Below are 20,042 nucleotides of genomic sequence, written 5' to 3' on the forward strand. Positions count from 1 at the left end.
CCAGACTGACCCTGTCAACAACACTCAACAGGATCTTGTTCCTCAAGTGAAACACATGAATGTGTGTCAACTGTTACGCTATAGTTTAGCTGCTAACTCGTAGCTCGTAGCTTGTGATGTGTAAGTTGTAACTTCTGTTAAAAACAGTGAATAAATCAGACAAGTTGAGTTTATTTCACTGCAGTTAAGCCTTGTGTTTGATAGTCGTCCTTGTTCAAGTGTCTTAACTTAATTGAGCCAAGTGTCTTGTGTTACGCTGTTATAACATGATGCAAATATGGCCTGGTTCAGGTCCGGACTCATTAGGTCTGAACCTGAACCTCTGGATTAGAATCTGGACCTGAACCTGAACCTGGGTTTAGCTCTGCATCCCTACATTAGAAGTCTTAGTGCACCTGGACAGGGGGCGCTCGTCCTGACAGACATGTACAATATTACATGCACGTGTGCCAGGAGAGAACACATTTACACCCAGACTCCGCCCAGACTCCACCCAGAGAGATGTGATGTTGGTCTGGCTCGGGAATCAAACACACAATGTCCTTATTGGGAGGAGTGCTAACTGCTCTGCCATGGTGCATCCATTTGTGCTCTTGTTTGACAGTGTTGCTGGTCCTAAGACAGAGAGCCCAGAGGACGCTGATGTCCCAGAGAGCAGGACACGTGATGGTCCAGACTGTGAGAAACAGAGCTCTGCTTCCACCACCTTCAACAATCCCACCAACTCTGCCCCACGACCCAAACCGCCTCCACGCTGCTTTGGGACCACAGAGATGGTGAGGAGCACCCACAAAGTCAGGCATCTCAAAACACCATTTTTAAATCTGTTACAGTAAAGAATAGCACCATTATTTTTATACCAAATAGTTGCTATTTTTGATGATATCGCTGACATCAGCAGTGTGATGGCTCAAACGTTCTGTTGTATTTCATCTAATGTGATCTCAGTTTTATTAAATTATTATATTTATTTGAGATATAGGACCAGTGACTTTGGGCCTTAGGCGGGGAGCACCCTGGACAGTGGCCAACTCGTCGCAGGAACACACAGGAACATTACAGCCAGTTCACTCTCACATTCATTCACTAGACTCACCCCTCTCTCCTCACACATGATTGTGATTGGACGGTGGGAGGAGCCAGAGAACCCTCGGTAACACGGGGAGAACATGCAGACTCCACCCACAGAGATCATGTGATGTTGGTCTGGTCCGGGAACCAGATATAGGAGTTCTATACTTATTTAATGGTTGTTTAATGCAGATGTGCGTGTGGTGACTCTACTCTATCAGAGGATGATTTCATTCTGCTCCATGGATTTGATGTGTCACACAAGAGCCAATCAAACAGAACAAAACTACCTATAGCCCCGCCCCTTTCCTCTCTGCTCTTCATGTAGTCAAAGTGTTTCTCAGAAGCCTGTGTACCTGCCTCCGCTCTAAAGGCCAGTGTCTCGCTCCAGCCACAAACACGGCTAATGGAACAGGCCAGCCCCAGGCACACCAATAACCCAAAATGTACACCTGGGGGCGCAATGGGCACATTCAGGGGGTCACATATATACATACATATATATACTTCAACTGTTTAGTGATTTCTGTCTTGTCGTTGTGATTCTAATGCATTTTTCCTGCAATATTCCATATTCATGTATTATCCTTTTTAAATAAAAGTATAGTTTGTATGTTTTAACCTTAAGTTGATTCAAAAGCATGGTGCATTGTGGGTAAATTCCCCAGTTGTAGGCAGTGAAGGCCACACTTGTGTGTCCTTGGTAAAGTGTCTCCATGCTAACCAGGACACATGTCTCTGGAGGACATGAACATTGGAACATGACTTGGAGCAGATGCCTCACCTGTGAATGTTGAAGCTTTTGTCATGCATTTATTTTATATTTCTGTGTCATATTTATCATATGGGACACAATATTTGTACTGTGTACTTTCTCACTCTCTGTGAACTGGTACAAATAGTCTTAAAGCTGTGGTCAGGCCATTACATCAGACCCAAGACACATGGATATAAGAAGTGAAAGTGTGGGAGGAGGAGCTCAGCTGCAGACCAACAACATGCTGCTGTTCTGCCTCTTTTCCCTTTTGCACCAAATAAAGACCTTAAGACCTTAAGACCTCTCAGTCTGTTAGAGACTAAACTCCAGTAGAATTGGTGGAGGATGCAGGTCTCTCCTCGTGCTTGGAAAAGAAGCAGTCGAATCGTGCTCTAAACGATTCCCTTCTGGATGTCGGCTGACCCACAGCGTCCAGTAACGTTCAGCTGGGAATGAGAGAACAAGGACAGTGAGCATGTTCAGTTTTCACCTACATTTGTGACCGGGACAAGTAAAAGTAAGGCAGAAACCTCTTGTATTTATGACCAAAATCTGCACATTGATAATACTAAATTGATGAGTTTTGCCAAAACTTTAAACTTAAACTGAAATTTCCACATTGCACAAGTCTGAATGAGTGAATGTGAGCTCATGAGACGAGACCGTGGGACTGACTTAAAGAGGAGGAGGACTCAGAAAACACGTTGGACATGTAGATACACGTATAATCAGTTGGACTGATTTGAAAAGGTAGCAGGACTCTAAAAAGGTTGGACATGTGGGTAACTAAAGGTAACTTAAAAAGCTGCTACCTGCACTCTACTGACAGGATTAACTAACCTCTGTTAGGTGAATTGTTTTATTTAAATAAAAAAAAAGATTCAATACAGAGCCCGTGCAAAATAAGAAAATATCACATTAAAGAAATATGAATAAACAACTCATTGTTGAGTCTGCGCGTTTGCTTTTTGGCACTCATGAATCATAACTCAAATAAAAATGTAAATGAATGCATTTTTAAATCTCAAACACAATCTGCGCAAATGAAGAAAACCCAAAGGAAGCAAAAAGCAAACTACACAAATGATGCAAAAATATGCAGAGAAAAGATTGATTTCTCAAGGTAACGAAGCAGTGGCTCCCACAGAACAAGAATAGAATTGTATTAATGAATATCAATCTAAGGTCCTGCATTACAAAACACTTCATATCTGGACAGTGAAAGAACATGAAGAAACACTATTATTTTCAGTGAAACTACATAAACTACAACTACATAAAATGGCAAAAGACATTCTAATCAGAAAAGAGATGATTTCTGGACAATATTCAGGTGAAACCAAAAGAGCATCAAACAAGTCTCTCCAATCAGAAGAAACACAATGAAACAGAAAAACAGAGCCGATAAACACATCCCTTTTGGAGTGAATAACAAAGACACAGATGAAGAGAGCAGAACAAATCTACACCGAAAACAAGAAGCAAAGAAACATGTACAAAAGGGGGACAGATTCATGGAAGCTGCGCTGATGGAAGCTCAAAAGCACAGGAGAAACTCCTCATGCAAAGAGGAACAACAGAAGAAAATTGTGGGAAACTCAAACCTAATCAATATGTGGTGGAGCATTCACAGCAGTGGTGGATGAGCATGGATACAACTACACTTTCCTGAGCCAAGAACTTGTACCACTCCCCGTCCACAAAGACGCCAAGGCTCTGATGGCTCTGGAAATGAAAAGTGATGAAGACTATTTCACCTACAAGCAAAGAGCTAAAGCACAGTTCCATGGTGCAACAGGAGAGTCCACACAACCAGGAACCAGCAACACCAGCATATTCTGTACGACTCTGGTCAAAGGACAACCCAACTCTGTCCAGGATCATTTGACTGATGTCGTTGCCCTCTACTCCAAAACAAGAAGAGTTTGATGCCCATTGCCAACATCATGTTGCCAAATACCTGAAGGAAAAGAAAGGACTGAGTGAGGATATGGAAAAAATGGATGTGGAAGTGCTCAAACTACAACTTAAAAAGCTCCAAGAAGACGTGAATGATAAAAAGAAGGAAAATAAGTCTAGTTCAAGATAATGACTGTGGCAACAGAAGAGAATCCAGTGTCAGACAGTGACCAACAGCTGGCTACGGCAATTAAAATGGTCATGACACACGTAGAACCCGCTATGGCACAACCACGGGTGGCACCACTGGCCACATACTACAATGCAAACGCCAAAACACCTGCTTCAGCCATCTACCATCAAGGACGTGGACATAACACATTCTCTCTGGGAAGAGGAGGTGGGGCAGGAGCTGGAAGAGGACAAAACAGGTTCAATATGGCTCCTAATCAGTGCTTAAACTGCTTTGGGACTGGACATTGGGCACTAAAGTGTCCCCAGAGGGGACACAAATGTGAGTCAACCCATGTCAAGCCAGAATCATCTACCACCACCCATGCCCCTCGTGGTCTGCCTGGTTATACCACATCTTTGGGCCTTGGGCGGGCACTGTTTCTGTTTTTCACCAATATTATTATTATTGCCTGTGCATTGACTGTGATTGGAATCTGTGTTGCATCTGCTCTTACTAAACAACCTGCACATCTTCTGACCCTGATGACACTTGCTGACTATTACTCTGCCAAACAAGACTCCTACTCTATCCTGAATCTGACTAATCTGATTACTACATCCCACCATGTGTTTAATTGGGGATTGTCTCACAGTTTTATGTCCATGATTGGTTATTTTAATTAAATGTTTTTTTTAATGGATTTGCTGAAGTATACAATGATATAAATAGATTTTTAACATTTGAGATGGGAAATATGTCGGTGTAATCCCTCATTCGTCCAGGTGTGTTCCATAGTAGAAAAAGCTTCAGTTGTTTCATCTGGACTCAGTTTGAAAAAATAGACGTTTCGACTCTCATCCAAGAGTCATTGTCAATAAAAGAATTTAGATCGAGAACTCCGATATTAATACTGTTCTGTGGTAAGACCCGCCCATTGGGCGGAGCCTTCCTGAAGTAGAAAGAGTTGTTTGTTTCAACAGAAACTCCCCCCTTGTATCTACCGAGCCTATTCAGAATCTTAATGGGCTATTAGAATCCTCTTTGTCTTTGTGAGACCCTGGCTCAACCACCCTGAGTACCTGATTAGCATCTGAATGTCCTGGTCCTGGTCCTCTACCTTTCCAGGGGTTCAGTATACCATTATAGATACCAGGAAGATTGAATCTTAGCCCTCCATTGCATTGGAGTGAAGAAAGTTGTAAAGAACGTTACATAGGTGAGACAAAACAGCCTCTACACAAGAGGCTTTATCAGCACAGAAGAAATACAAGTTCAGGACCTCAGAGTGCCGTGCATCTCCATCTTGAAGCCTCTAATCACTCGTTTGAAGACGGTGAGGTGAAGGTTTTAAGCAGGAGAAAAGATGGTTTGAAAGAGGAGTCAAGGAAGCTATTTTTGTTAAAAAAGAAAGACCTTCTTTAAACAGAAATGGAGGGCTAAGATTCTATCTTCCTGGTATCTATAATGGGTTACTGAACCCCTGGAAAGGTAGAGGACCAGGACCAGGATATTTAAATGCTAATCAGGTCCTCAGGGTGGTTGAGCCAGGGTCTCACAAAGACAAAGAGGATTCTAATAGCCCATTAAGATTCTGAATAGGCTCGGTAGATACAAGGGGGAAGTTTCTGTTGAAACAAACAACTCTTTCTACTTCAGGAAGGCTCCTCCCAATGGGCGGGTCTTACCACAGAACAGTATTAATATCGGAGTTCTCGACCTAAATTCTGTTATTGACAATGACTCTTGGATGAGAGTCGAAACGTCTATTTTTTCTGAGTCCAGATGAAACAACTGAAGCTTTTTCTACTATTTGAGATGGGGTTTACATTCTATTTTGTGAGGTTGTGTCTGGCACTTCTTTAGTGTGATCACATGTGGATGTGATCAAAAGGGGGAATTGTGAATATTGACCAAGCTATTGTCATTTCTTATATTTCTGTGTCATATTTATCATATGGGACATGATATTTTTACTGTGTACTTTCTCATTATCTGTGAACTGGTATAAAAAGTCTTAAAGCTGAGGTCAGGCCATTACATCAGACCCAAGACACATCTATATAAAACTTCATTAAACGGAGTTCCTACTCTTTTCCCTGTTTGCACCAAATAAAGACCTTGAGAACGATCTTCGCCTCTCACAGTCTGTTATAGACTAAACTCCAACATGCCCAGTTCAAACCAAAAGAACAAGGTGAAACAGTGTGTGTGAATCTTCTTTGCAGTGTCATTGTCCCAAAGGTGAAAGTGTTTGCTTGATAAAGACTGAACTTGCTGACTTGAGGAAAATTTGTTTAGACCACTCTCTTGGCTGAATGTGTTCAATTATCTTTAGGCTGAATATGTTGAAAGTTTTATATATATATATATATATATATATATATATATATATATATATATATATATATATATATATATATATATATATATATATATATATATATATATATATATATATATATATATTATTATTTCAACAGTTAACCAAAAAAAAAAAAATGAAAAAGAACAAGACCAGAGACCATAGCAAATAAAAGAAAGATACAAAAAATACATCCAAATGGAACTTAAACTAAGGCGCACCAAGTCCAATATAAATATACTTTATTTAGTCCAGTCAGTCAAGTGACAAGGCGAGGTCATTTCATTTTTAAGAGTGGGCAATTCAAAGTGCTTCACTAAACAGGAAAAATGCATTGAAATCACAAAACATTTTAAGACCTAAAAAGAAGAGTGCAAAGAAAATAATTTCAGTCATATGCACAGCTGACATGTTTAGTCCTGACTCTGGCACCAGCAGGAGGCCAGTCCATCTTTAGTCCTGACTCTGGCACCAGCAGGAGGCCGCTCCATGTTTAGTCCTGACTCTGGCACCAGCAGGAGGCCGGTCCATGTTTAGTCCTGACTCTGGCACCAGCAGGAGGCCGGTCCATGCTTAGTCCTGACTCTGGCACCAGCAGGAGGCCGGTCCATGTTTAGTCCTGACTCTGGCACCAGCAGGAGGCCGCTCCATGTTTAGTCCTGACTCTGGCACCAGCAGGAGGCCGCTCCATGTTTAGTCCTGACTCTGGCACCAGCAGGAGGCCGGTCCATGTTTAGTCCTGACTCTGGCACCAGCAGGAGGCTGGTCCATGTTTAGTCCTGACTCTGGCACCAGCAGGAGGCCGGTCCATGTTTAGTCCTGACTCTGGCACCAGCAGGAGGCCGCTCCATGTTTAGTCCTGACTCTGGCACCAGCAGGAGGCCGCTCCATGTTTAGTCCTGACTCTGGCACCAGCAGGAGGCCGGTCCATGTTTAGTCCTGACTCTGGCACCAGCAGGAGGCAAGTCCATGTTTAGTCCTGACTCTGGCACCAGTAGGAGGCCGGTCCATGTTTAGTCCTGACTCTGGCACCAGCAGGAGGCCGGTCCATGTTTAGTCCTGACTCTGGCACCAGCAGGAGGCCGGTCCATGTTTAGTCCTGACTCTGGCACCAGCAGGAGGCCGGTCCATGTTTAGTCCTGACTCTGGCACCAGCAGGAGGCCGGTCCATGTTTAGTCCCTTTTTTTTCTGATTTGATCTTTATTACACAAATGAAAGAGTCTGTTTTACAAGCTTGATTTATCTGAGCTTTAAATGAGAGCTCCTGGTCCAATCAGACTCTGAGGTTTCTTACAGTAGAACTGGAGGCTTCAGTGTGACTATCTGCTCAGATAAAGCGTCTCGTACATGTTTAGGACCAGCACAATGACCTGCAGCACAATGACCTCCAGCACAATGACCTCCACCACAATGATGGGTTTTTCAGGGTTAAGAAGCAGATCATTAAGATCATGAATCATTATTTTTTGTTGTAGATTCAAACCCCGTTGTACCGCGCCCCTGAGCTGCCCTGCCCTGGTCACTTACTCATGACAGTGTCTGCCATCGGAGAAGATGGAACCATCTACGCCCGAACCACAAACGCAGGTGAGCCCATCAGTCATGGAACTTTTTCTGGCCTTCTGAGGTCAAATACTGTAAATATCAACTGTAGAATAACAATGTGAAGTTTTTATAGATGGACAGAATTACCATATTTTCCGGACTATAAGTCGCACCAAACAAAAAATGCATAATAGGGAAGAAAAAAACATATGTAAGTTGCACTGGAGTATGAAATGTGTGAAAGTGTGAAAATAACAAACAATATCTTGTATAAGTATGTAAGTATAAATATAAGTATAAGTCACACCCCGGCCAAAACGATGAAAAAAAGGTGCGACTTATAGTGGGGAAAATCTGGTACATAGAAAGCCTCTTGTGTGTGCGTAGAACGACAGCTGGAGCAGCTGAAGAAAACGATTCAGCAAAGCATGAAGTGTAACCCGTGTCAGAAGAAGTACACGTGGAAGAGCGTGCAGGGCTGTGTCATTTATGGCCCGGACATGCTGTGGTACAGAGGGCAGCGGCTGGAGGTGCTGGGAGGCCACCTCAAGGTCTGACCACAACATCACATCCACATTCTAGTTTGGTCGTTGGGCATGTTTATGTGCAGTGAATTACCACACAAACCTATACTCCATGAAATATAAAGCTGCACAAGCTGCTCCAGTGCTGATGGTGTTTTGCAGGTTCAGTACATTGACTATGGGCATGTGGAGAGCATCCCTGTTGTTCACGTTCACCCCAGGCTCCTGTCTGAGGACGTCCCTCAGCTGTGTGTGCCCTGTCAGCTCCAGGGCATAGTTCCGGTAAGACCACAACGCAACAGCAGCTATAGATGCATAGCAGCTGTTTAACTGGCCGTCCTCTGGACATGTCCACATGTGCAGGTGGGCGGACGCTGGCAGAGGGACGCTGTCGCTCTTCTCACAGAGCTCTTACTGAACCGCTGTGTGGATGTGAACATTATGGTAATGCTGCAGTGTGTACTTGTTTGAGTCCACGCTAACCATAAAATGTATTGTTTCTGGTGTAGGAGCTGCCCGTGGGCCCCCGGGAGCCTCTGACTGTGGAGGTGTTTGTGAACGGGCTAAGCCTCAGCACCATCATGAGTGAAAATAAGCATGGCACCTTGGAGCAGATGTTCCCGTCCCCCCTGGTACGGCAGCATGGGGTCACGTGTGGTGCGGCGCCTCCGTGCGGCACGTCCGTGTCCGTGCGGCGCGTCCGTGTCCGTGCGGCGCGTCCGTGTCCGTGCGGCGTCTCCGTGCGGCGTCTCTGTGCGGCACGTCCGTCTCCGTGCGGCGTCTCTGTGCGGCACGTCCGTGTCCATGCGGCGTCTCCGTGCGGCGCGTCCGTGTCCGTGCGGCGTCTCCGTGCGGCGTCTCCGTGCGGCGCGTCCGTGTCCGTGCGGCGTCTCCGTGCGGCGTCTCCATGCGGCGTCTCCGTGCGGCGTCTCCATGCGGCGTCTCCGTGCGACGTCTCTGTGCGGCGTCTCCGTGTCCGTGCGGCGTCTCCGTGCGGCGCGTCCGTGCGGCACGTCCGTGTCCGTGCGGCGCGTCCGTGTCCGTGCGGCGTCTCCGTGCAGCGTGTCTGAGCGGCACGGTCGTCTCCGTGTGGTGTCTCCGTGTCTGTGCGGCGTCTCCGTGTAGCGTCTCCGTGTCTGTGCGGCGTCTCCGTGTCTGTGCGGCGTCTCCGTGTCTGTGCTGCGTCTCCGTGTCTGTGCGGCGTCTCCGTGTCTGTGCTGCGTCTCCGTGTCTGTGCGGCGTCTCCGTGTCTGTGCTGCGTCTCCGTGTCTGTGCGGCGTCTCTGTGTCTGTGCGGCGTCTCTGTGTCTGTGCGGCGTCTCTGTGTCTGTGCGGCGTCTCTGTGTCTGTGCGGCGTCTCTGTGTCTGTGCGGCGTCTCTGTCTCTGTGTCTGTGCGGCGTCTCCGTGTCTGTGCGGCGTCTCCGTGTCTGTGCTGCGTCTCCGTGTCTGTGCGGCGTCTCCGTGTCTGTGCTGCGTCTCTGTCTGTGCGGCGTCTCTGTGTCTGTGCGGCGTCTCTGTGTCTGTGCGGCGTCTCTGTGTCTGTGCTGCGTCTCTGTGTCTGTGCGGCGTCTCCGTGTCTGTGCTGCGTCTCTGTGTCTGTGCGGCGTCTCCGTGTCTGTGCGGCGTCTCTGTGTCTGTGCGGCGTCTCCGTGTCTGTGCGGCGTCTCTGTGTCTGTGCGGCGTCTCTGTGTCTGTGCGGCGTCTCTGTGTCTGTGCGGCGTCTCCGTGTCTGTGCGGCGTCTCTGTGTCTGTGCGGCGTCTCTGTGTCTGTGCGGCGTCTCCGTGTCTGTGCGGCGTCTCTGTGTCTGTGCGGCGTCTCTGTGTCTGTGCGGCGTCTCTGTGTCTGTGCGGCGTCTCTGTGTCTGTGCTGCGTCTCTGTCTGTGCTGCGTCTCCGTGTCTGTGCGGCGTCTCTGTGTCTGTGCGGCGTCTCCGTGTCTGTGCTGCGTCTCCGTGTCTGTGCGGCGTCTCTGTGTCTGTGCTGCGTCTCCGTGTCTGTGCGGCGTCTCCGTGTCTGTGCTGCGTCTCCGTGTCTGTGCGGCGTCTCTGTGTCTGTGCGGCGTCTCTGTGTCTGTGCGGCGTCTCTGTGTCTGTGCGGCGTCTCTGTGTCTGTGCGGCGTCTCTGTGTCTGTGCGGCGTCTCTGTCTCTGTGTCTGTGCGGCGTCTCCGTGTCTGTGCGGCGTCTCCGTGTCTGTGCTGCGTCTCCGTGTCTGTGCGGCGTCTCCGTGTCTGTGCTGCGTCTCTGTCTGTGCGGCGTCTCTGTGTCTGTGCGGCGTCTCTGTGTCTGTGCGGCGTCTCTGTGTCTGTGCTGCGTCTCTGTGTCTGTGCGGCGTCTCCGTGTCTGTGCTGCGTCTCTGTGTCTGTGCGGCGTCTCCGTGTCTGTGCGGCGTCTCTGTGTCTGTGCGGCGTCTCCGTGTCTGTGCGGCGTCTCTGTGTCTGTGCGGCGTCTCTGTGTCTGTGCGGCGTCTCTGTGTCTGTGCGGCGTCTCCGTGTCTGTGCGGCGTCTCTGTGTCTGTGCGGCGTCTCTGTGTCTGTGCGGCGTCTCCGTGTCTGTGCGGCGTCTCTGTGTCTGTGCGGCGTCTCTGTGTCTGTGCGGCGTCTCTGTGTCTGTGCGGCGTCTCTGTGTCTGTGCTGCGTCTCTGTCTGTGCTGCGTCTCCGTGTCTGTGCGGCGTCTCTGTGTCTGTGCGGCGTCTCCGTGTCTGTGCTGCGTCTCCGTGTCTGTGCGGCGTCTCCGTGTCTGTGCTGCGTCTCCGTGTCTGTGCTGCGTCTCCGTGTCTGTGCTGCGTCTCCGTGTCTGTGCGGCGTCTCCGTGTCTGTGCGGCGTCTCCGTGTCTGTGCGGCGTCTCCGTGTCTGTGCTGCGTCTCCGTGTCTGTGCGGCGTCTCCGTGCGGCATGAATGAGGTCAACTGAATAAACAGGAATGATAAATGCTGCATGGACATAATGCAGGGGCTTGTGGAACTTTTCCTTATTCAGTCATGTCAAGATCACAAACTTAAATAGATTATATTGGCATTTATCTGTGAAAGAGCAACATGAAGCGACACAAAATGATACATGATTTACAGATTCAAAAAGAATTAGAAAAGTGCAGCGCGCACAAGTATTCAGCCTTTTTCCCCGAGTGGACAGCTGCAGCTAGAAGCTTCCTGAAGCTGAAGGACTGAGAAGCAGCTGCTCTGTGAAGCAACAGCCTCGTGAAGCCCAAGGAGCACACCAACAGCCTCGTGAAGCCCAAGGAGCACACCAACAGCCTCGTGAAGCCCAAGGAGCACACCAACAGCCTCATGAAGCCCAAGGAGCACACCAACAGCCTCGTGAAGCCCAAGGAGCACACCAACAGCCTCGTGAAGCCCAAGGAGCACACCAACAGCCTCGTGAAGCCCAAGGAGCACACCAACAGCCTCATGAAGCCCAAGGAGCACACCAACAGCCTCGTGAAGCCCAAGGAGCACACCAACAGCCTCGTGAAGCCCAAGGAGCACACCAACAGCCTCGTGAAGCCCAAGGAGCACACCAACAGCCTCATGAAGCCCAAGGAGCACACCAACAGCCTCATGAAGCCCAAGGAGCACACCAACAGCCTCGTGAAGCCCAAGGAGCACACCACGGAAACGGGAGGAAGAGAAGTTTAAACAGGGTTAAGTTCTACAAAGATTTATCCAACTGTGAACATCTCAGAGCAATGTTCAATCCATCATCCTGAAACGGAAGGAGTACATGCAAACCTACCAAGACCGTCCAACAGGGACGCTGTCCAGCAGGGACGCTGTCCAACAGGGGAGCTGTCCAACAGGGGAGCTGTCCAACAGGGACTCTGTCCAACAGGGACTCTGTCCAGCAGGGACTTGGTCCAACAGGGGAGCTGTCCAACAGGGACTCTGTCCAACAGGGGAGCTGTCCAACAGGGGAGCTGTCCAACAGTGACTCTGTCCAACAGGGACTCTGTCCAACAGGGACGCTGTCCAACAGGGAATCTGCCACAGGACAACTATTGTGTGGCTAACAGTAAAACAGCCTTAAGTAGTCTTATTGTGGAGGGACATGACTCTGAACACAGTCTGTCCCACATGACTCTGAACACAGTCTGTCCCACTGTCCCACATGGTGCTGTGGGGCTGCTCAGAGCTGATGGATGGAGCTAAATACAGGACAATCTGAGAAGAAAACCTGTTTGCGTCTATAAAAGACTTGAGACTGGGCGGAGCTTCACCTTCAGCAGGACAACAATCCTAAACATAAAGCCAGAGCTGCAATGGAATGTTTCAAACAAAACATATTCATGTGTTGGAATGGCCCAGACTTGGAGCCAATTGTAAAACTGCTGTTCACAAACGCCCTCCATCAAATCTGACTGAGCTGGAGCTGATTTGTAAAGAAGAAAGTGCAAAAGGTTAAATCTTTAAATCTGCAGGTGAGCAAAGCTGTAGAGACAAACCCCAAGAGAAAGACAGCTCCACAAATATAGACTCAGGGCCTGAATACTTAAAGGTTGAATGGACGATTCAACCTCAATTTGTCCCAAATCTGAGTCTTATTTCCTCGTGGCGTGGACGGCCGATTAGTCCTGCCACGTGTCAATCATAAAACACACCTGCTGCTCACCTGCAGAGCCTGGTTCACCTGCAGAGCCTCGTTCACCTGCAGAGCCTGTTTCACCTGCAGAGCCTCGTTCACCTGCAGAGCCTCGTTCACCTGCAGAGCCTCGTTCACCTGCAGAGCCTCGTTCACCTGCAGAGCCTCGTTCACCTGCAGAGCAGCATGTTTCTCTGTGTCTAAGCGCATTGATCTATCATAATATAGTTCCCTCAGTGACGGGACAAAATGAAGACGGAGAAAGACAGTTGGAGCTGACGCAGAAGTGGACGGAAATCTACAGGAGACGAGATGTGATGTGATCCATCGTGCTAATAAACAAACACACGTGTGTGTTGTATCAGTCCACACGGGGGAGTGGCATGTGCACGGGGGAGTGGCATGAGCAGGGGGGGAGTGGCATGATCACGGGGGAGTGGCATGATCACGGGGGAGTGGCATGATCACGGGGGAGTGGCATGTGCACGGGGGAGTGGCATGAGCACGGGGGAGTGGCATGAGCACGGGGGAGTGGCATGAGCACGGGGGAGTGGCATGTGCACGGGGGAGTGGCATGTGCACGGGGGAGTGGCATGAGCACGGGGGAGTGGCATGAGCACGGGGGAGTGGCATGAGCACGGGGGAGTGGCATGAGCACGGGGGAGTGGCATGTGCACGGGGGAGTGGCATGAGCACGGGGGAGTGGCATGATCACGGGGGAGTGGCATGATCACGGGGGAGTGGCATGTGCACTTCCGCCTGAGTTCTCAAATTGCCGAAAAATCGTCCATTGCGTCTTTAAGCACGCTGCTCGTTTCAGTTTTTTATTGAATAAAAATCTGGAAGTTGTGTGTAATTTTCCTTTCCCTTCACAATTGTGTGCCACTTTGTGTTGCTCTTTCACAAAATGTTGCGATACAATTTATTTAAATGTGTAGTTGTGATGTGACAAAATGTGGCAAATTTCCAGTGGTTTGAATACGAGCCACGGAAAAACATATATATTGCAGGTACAACATATATATTACAGGTACAACATATATATTGCAGGTACAACATATATATTGCAGGTACAACATATATATTGCAGGTACAACATATATATTGCAGGTACAACATATATATTACAGGTACAACATATATATTACAGGTACAACATATATATTGCAGGTACAACATATATATTACAGGTACAACATATATATTACAGGTACAACATATATATTACAGGTACAACATATATATTACAGGTACAACATATATATTACAGGTACAACATATATATTGCAGGTACAACATATATATTGCAGGTACAACATATATATTACAGGTACAACATATATATTGCAGGTACAACATATATTACAGGTACAACATATATATTGCAGGTACAACATATATATTGCAGGTACAACATATATATTGCAGGTACAACATATATATTACAGGTACAACATATATATTGCAGGTACAACATATATATTACAGGTACAACATATATATTGCAGGTACAACATATATATTGCAGGTACAACATATATATTGCAGGTACAACATATATATTACAGGTACAAGCTGAAGTGAACACTATGACAAAGAAGTGTCTCTGCGTCAGTCTGATGTTTACTAGGTCAATACTAACAAGTGTGTTCTACAGAGAACTTCTGAGCTTTCAACCCCTGCCATTCTGGATGACTGGGATATTGACATTGAGGTAAGGCTGGGGTTTATTTGCCTGCATAAACATAGAACTGTGCATGGATTAAAGCATGACAATCCTGTAGTGGTATAATCCCTGCTCAGACGGTGCCTGAAGAAACTGTGGTGAAGTGGCCTCAAGAAGGTTCCGCCATCTGTTTTTAGGGAGTGTCTGCAGAGCCGCGGCCCAAACTGACATGTTATTTTTGTGCCGGCTGCGCGCCGCGGCTCCTGAAACTGCACCGCTATTTGACCACGTTTTAGCGCCGTTTTAGACCGCGCCGGGTTAAGGTTAAGGTTGAGGTTAGGGTTAAGGTTGAGGTTGAGGTTAGGGTTAGCCATGAGGCTATAACGGGTTAAGGTTAGGGTTAAGGTTAGGGTTAAGGTTGAGGTTAAGGTTGAGGTTAGGGTTGAGGTTAAGGTTAGGGTTAGCCATGAGGCTATAACGGGTTAAGGCTAGGGTTAGGGTTGAGGTTAGGGTTGAGGTTAGGGTTAAGGTTAGGGTTAAGGTTGAGGTTGAGGTTAAGGTTAAGGTTAAGGTTAAGGTTAGGGTTAGGGTTAAGGTTAGGGTTAGCCATGAGGCTATAACGGGTTAAGGCTAGGGTTAAGGTTAAGGTTGAGGTTAAGGTTAGGGTTGAGGTTAAGGTTAGGGTTAGCCATGAGGCTATAACGGGTTAAGGCTAGGGTTAGGGTTGAGGTTAGGGTTAAGGTTAAGGTTGAGGTTAGGGTTGAGGTTAAGGTTAGGGTTAGCCATGAGGCTATAACGGGTTAAGGCTAGGGTTGAGGTTGAGGTTGAAGTTGAAGTTAAAGTTGAGGGTTTCTCTTCTAACGATCATTAAGAAATAAAGTCAAACAATAGAACGGATTATTTCCTCCAAAGTGAATGTTTAATCCTGTTGTTTGAGGATTAAGCTCCCTGTGGACTTGTCACTCACTCGTCCACTGATCTGTCTCGCCCTCACTGATCCGTCTCGCCCTCACTGATCCGTCTCGCCCTCACTGATCCGTCTCGCCCTCACTGATCCGTCTCGCCCTCACTGATCCGTCTCGCCCTCACTGATCCGTCTCGCCCTCACTGATCAGTCTCGCCCTCACTGATCCGTCTCGCCCTCACTGATCCGTCTCGCCCTCACTGATCCGTCTCGCCCTCACTGATCCGTCTCGCCCTCACTGATCCGTCTCGCCCTCACTGATCCGTCTCGCCCTCACTGATCCGTCTCGCCCTCACTGATCCGTCTCGCCCTCACTGATCCGTCTCGCCCTCACTGATCCGTCTCGCCCTCACTGATCCGTCTCGCCCTCACTGATCCGTCTCGCCCTCACTGATCCGTCTCGCCCTCACTGATCCGTCTCGCCCTCACTGATCCGTCTCGCCCTCACTGATCAGTCTCGCCCTCACTGATCCGTCTCGCCCTCACTGATCCGTCTCGCCCTCACTGATCCGTCTCGCCCTCACTGATCCGTCTCGCCCTCACTGATCCGTCTCGCCCTCACTGATCCGTCTCGCCCTCACTGATCCGTCTCGCCCTCACTGATCCGTCTCGCCCTCACTGATCCGTCTCGTCCTCACTGATCCGTCTCGCCCTCACTGATCAGTCTCGCCCTCACTGATCCGTCTCGCCCTCACTGATCCGTCTCGCCCTCACTGATCCGTCTCGCCCTCACTGATCCGTCTCGCCCTCACTGATCAGTCTCGCCCTCACTGATCCGTCTCGCCCTCACTGATCTGTCTCGCCCTCACTGATTTGGTCCCCATCGAGGGATTCACCTTCATTTATAGACTACAGGTCAAACAGGTGGTCACATGACCTACTGCAATAGAAACATTTACATTTCTTAAAGGAGAAAGGCAAATGGCACAGGTAGAAGAAAACAAAGGACACAAAGACCAAGGAAGGAGACAGTTGATAACATTTGCATGAGATAAATTCACACACACAAGCAGAACAGCTAGCTAGCTCTTCAAGAGCATGTCAGCGCAGACGTGTGATTATCAATCATGGGCTGACGGGAGGGACCAGGTAAGATCAGGAGCTGAGGAGTCTATAATGTCACAAAGTAGAGGGCCACAGCATATGTTTTCTGTAACATCCACAGTCTGTCAAATTTGTCTATTTTCAAATTAAGTCCAAAAGTGATCCTTTCCATTTCACGAATGTCCAAGGTATTTTCAATTCAATTTATTTTTGTAACGCCCCAAATCACAACAACAGTTACTGAGGACGACAGTGAATAACAGATCATAAAATAAAGGTCCAGTCCTTTATTGTCGGTGTAATTTGTGTCTTCCAATTTTTTGTGATGGCCTTTTTAGCTGCTGCCAGATTATGTCCCAGAGGAAATTATTGTGTCCATGGCAGGAGTCCTCAGGCCCAAGTTCATAGTTCCAAAAACAGTCTGTAGTGCACCCTTAATTTCAGTCCAAAACTCCTGAACCACAGGACATTCCCAGAACACCTGATAGTGGTTTGCTTCCTGACTGCCACAGTTTCTCCAACAGTCTGTATTTCCCTGTGAATAATGGGCATTTTCACATGGACTTATGAAAAAACGTGACACATTCTTCCAACAAAACTCTGAAAACATGTGATTTTGTCCTCCACAGGGAAGTACAAACATCTTCCCAATATATTTAATTGAGTATTTGTCCAGATTAGAAATGCAATGATATCATTTGGATATAATTCCCCTGGAAAGTTCAGATTTATAAGCCTTAAAGGCGCAATGGACGATTTTTTGGCGATTTGAGAACGCAGGCCCCTCCCCCGTGTTCATGCCCCTCCCCCGTGCTCATGCCACTCCCCCGTGCTCATGCCACTCCCCCGTGTGGACTGATACAACACACACGTGCGTATGTTTATTAGCGCGACGGATCGCATCACATCTTTCGTTTCCTGTAGATTTCCGTCTTCTTCTCAGTCAGCTCCAACTGTCTTTCTCCGTCTTCATTTTGTCCCGTCACTGAGGGAACTATATTATGATAGATCAATGCGCTTAGACACGCGGAACCGTGCTGCTCGTGGGGACAAGCCGCACGCGGCTGCAGGTGAACAGTAGGTGCGTTTTATGATTGATACGTGGCAGGACTAATCGACTGTCCACGCCACGAGGAAATAAGACTCAGATTTTGGTCAAAAAAATCGTCTATTCAACCTTTAATAAACATCTTAATCAGAGGTTATAATTGTCATTACTTTGTTAATCTTAGTTATTATAACTCCTTATTTGTCAAAACCTATTAAAGTCCTGTTTCTCAAAGTCAAAGGATTTTTTCAATTATCAAAGCTTTTCAGTTGATTCTCTTTTACATCTGGTGAAAAACCCTCATGTAATCCAGACTTTAAATCTAAGGTCAGTCCTATTTGACACAAATCCTTGGTCATAAGACTTTACGAGTTTAAGTTTGTAACATGTTTGTTTAGTTTGTTCTGATCAGCTCCTTCCATGTTGTAAGAACAGATTTGACCCAGGGATTCTTCACTTCCTCCTCATGACTCAAGCGTCTGTCATCTGCAGTAAGAACTGTACAGGAACCTCAGGCACCACATGACTCTCAGTATAAGACCTGTACAGGAACCTCCGGCACCACATGACTCTCAGTATAAGGCCTGTACAGGAACCTCAGGCACCACAAGACTCTCAGTATAAGACCTGTACAGGAACCCCCGGCACCACATGACTCTCAGTATAAGGCCTGTACAGGAACCCCCGGCACCACATGACTCTCAGTATAAGACCTGTACAGGAACCTCAGGCACCACATGACTCTCAGTATAAGACCTGTACAGGAACCCCCGGCACCACATGACTCTCAGTATAAGACCTGTACAGGAACCTCAGGCACCACATGACTCTCAGTATAAGACCTGTACAGGAACCTCAGGCACCACATGACTCTCAGTATAAGACCTGTACAGGAACCCCCGGCACCACATGACTCTCAGCATAAGACAATTGATGTCTGACTGAATGTGACATTCTTGATCACACCAGCAACGCTCTGATTTGAGCAGAAATACATTTTTCAGAAGAGGTAAATCCCACCTCCTTTTTCTTTTGTTAATTGCAATGTTTTGCCATATAAATCTCAAGATTGTTTTATTCTACTCATCAAACAGCCGACTGGGGATGGAAATATGACTTGTCAGGAACAGACAGAGAAACCTGGGCAAAACATTAATTTTAATAGTTTCAGTCCTTTCACTTAGATTTAAGTAGGGGATAAGAGTACATTTTTCAAGATCTTCTTTTATAATAGTAAAAATAGGGGTATACATTTTCTCCAGTACTGTTGATAGTTCTCTATGAAGTACCACACCTAAATATCTAAGGGATTCCGCTTGCCATTTAAATGGGTCTATTTGAAAGTCAGAGGGGGCTGCATTTCATTTCATTTGTATCCAGAGATTGGATCATCTACGTAGCAGGCAATTTAATGTTCCGTCTCATCAATTCTTTTGAACATAATTGAGTTGTTTATACAATAGTCCACATTCAGAATATAAATAGTCTCTATGAGGCACAGTCAAGTCAATGCTTCCCCTCTATATAACACTGATGCATTGGCTTGTTTTTTATCTTATGCATCGCCTTCCAAAATCTGTAGTCTTAGTGTTTATATTGCTTGTCACATTGAAAAGCTAAAGTGGAAAGTCTGAATGTGACTGGTGTTCTCTTAAAGGGTCTGCTGGAGGAGGAGCAGCTGCTGGGCTCCTTCATTTACCCCGAGTTGCCCCCTGAAGGAGAGGACTTCCCTGTCAGAGTGAAGCATCTGTGGACACCTAACGAGGTACAACATACACTGGGATCCACGGCTACTCACCATTACAAATATTAAAGCTGGAGTACCTGATTTTCAAACTGAGTAAAAGTATGTATTCATATCTGTCCAGTTAGTTCCTGGCTCCCACAAACCCTTTATTGTATTCAGTTTTTTAAAACCACAATTGGGGTGGACCAGCCTTGCACCACCATCATCTTTCATCCCAACGGGTCGTATGGCGACCCACACAACTCATTTGACTTTGCGATTCATAAATTGCATTATTGTTAGTTTGTTTGATGACAAAGTTGTTTGAAGAAATGTCACACTCAAGTAAATCTCTCTGCAGCTGTTTCTGTGGCCCCTGGAAGGAGCGAGCAACGGCCCCGAGATCAACGGAGAGAGTTTAGATGATGCTCTGAACAGAATCAACGCTGCCATCGACCTAGTCCCACCACTCAGCAGCTTCCCCCGCGGTACCACACCCACTACCCTACAGCACCACCCACTACCCTACAGTACCACCCACAACCCTACAGTACCACACTCACCCACTACCCTACAGCACCACCCACTACCCTACAGTACCACACTCACCCACTACCCTACAGTACCACCCACTACCCTACAGTACCACCCACTACCCTACAGCACCACCCACTACCCTACAGTAC

The 20,042-nt window shown here is 47.4% G+C and overlaps 1 protein-coding gene across 1 annotated transcript in view; it reads left to right on the plus strand.

The window, feature by feature from the left end:
- rnf17 (ring finger protein 17) overlaps window positions 1–20,042 on the plus strand; it is a 128,925-nt gene that overhangs the window by 82,857 nt on the left and 26,026 nt on the right. The window contains exons 26-34 of the mRNA XM_072444159.1: window positions 605–776; window positions 7,741–7,852; window positions 8,198–8,361; window positions 8,497–8,616; window positions 8,698–8,778; window positions 8,844–8,966; window positions 14,566–14,622; window positions 19,288–19,395; window positions 19,718–19,844. Coding sequence (XP_072300260.1) covers window positions 605–776; window positions 7,741–7,852; window positions 8,198–8,361; window positions 8,497–8,616; window positions 8,698–8,778; window positions 8,844–8,966; window positions 14,566–14,622; window positions 19,288–19,395; window positions 19,718–19,844 — 1,064 coding nt within the window. The remainder of the gene's footprint in view (window positions 1–604; window positions 777–7,740; window positions 7,853–8,197; window positions 8,362–8,496; window positions 8,617–8,697; window positions 8,779–8,843; window positions 8,967–14,565; window positions 14,623–19,287; window positions 19,396–19,717; window positions 19,845–20,042) is intronic.

Source organism: Eucyclogobius newberryi, unplaced genomic scaffold (assembly GCF_026437365.1).
Source record: "Eucyclogobius newberryi isolate DKJ021-1_F unplaced genomic scaffold, fEucNew1.0.hap1 SCAF_14, whole genome shotgun sequence".
In the NCBI taxonomy this organism is placed as follows: domain Eukaryota; kingdom Metazoa; phylum Chordata; class Actinopteri; order Gobiiformes; family Gobiidae; genus Eucyclogobius; species Eucyclogobius newberryi.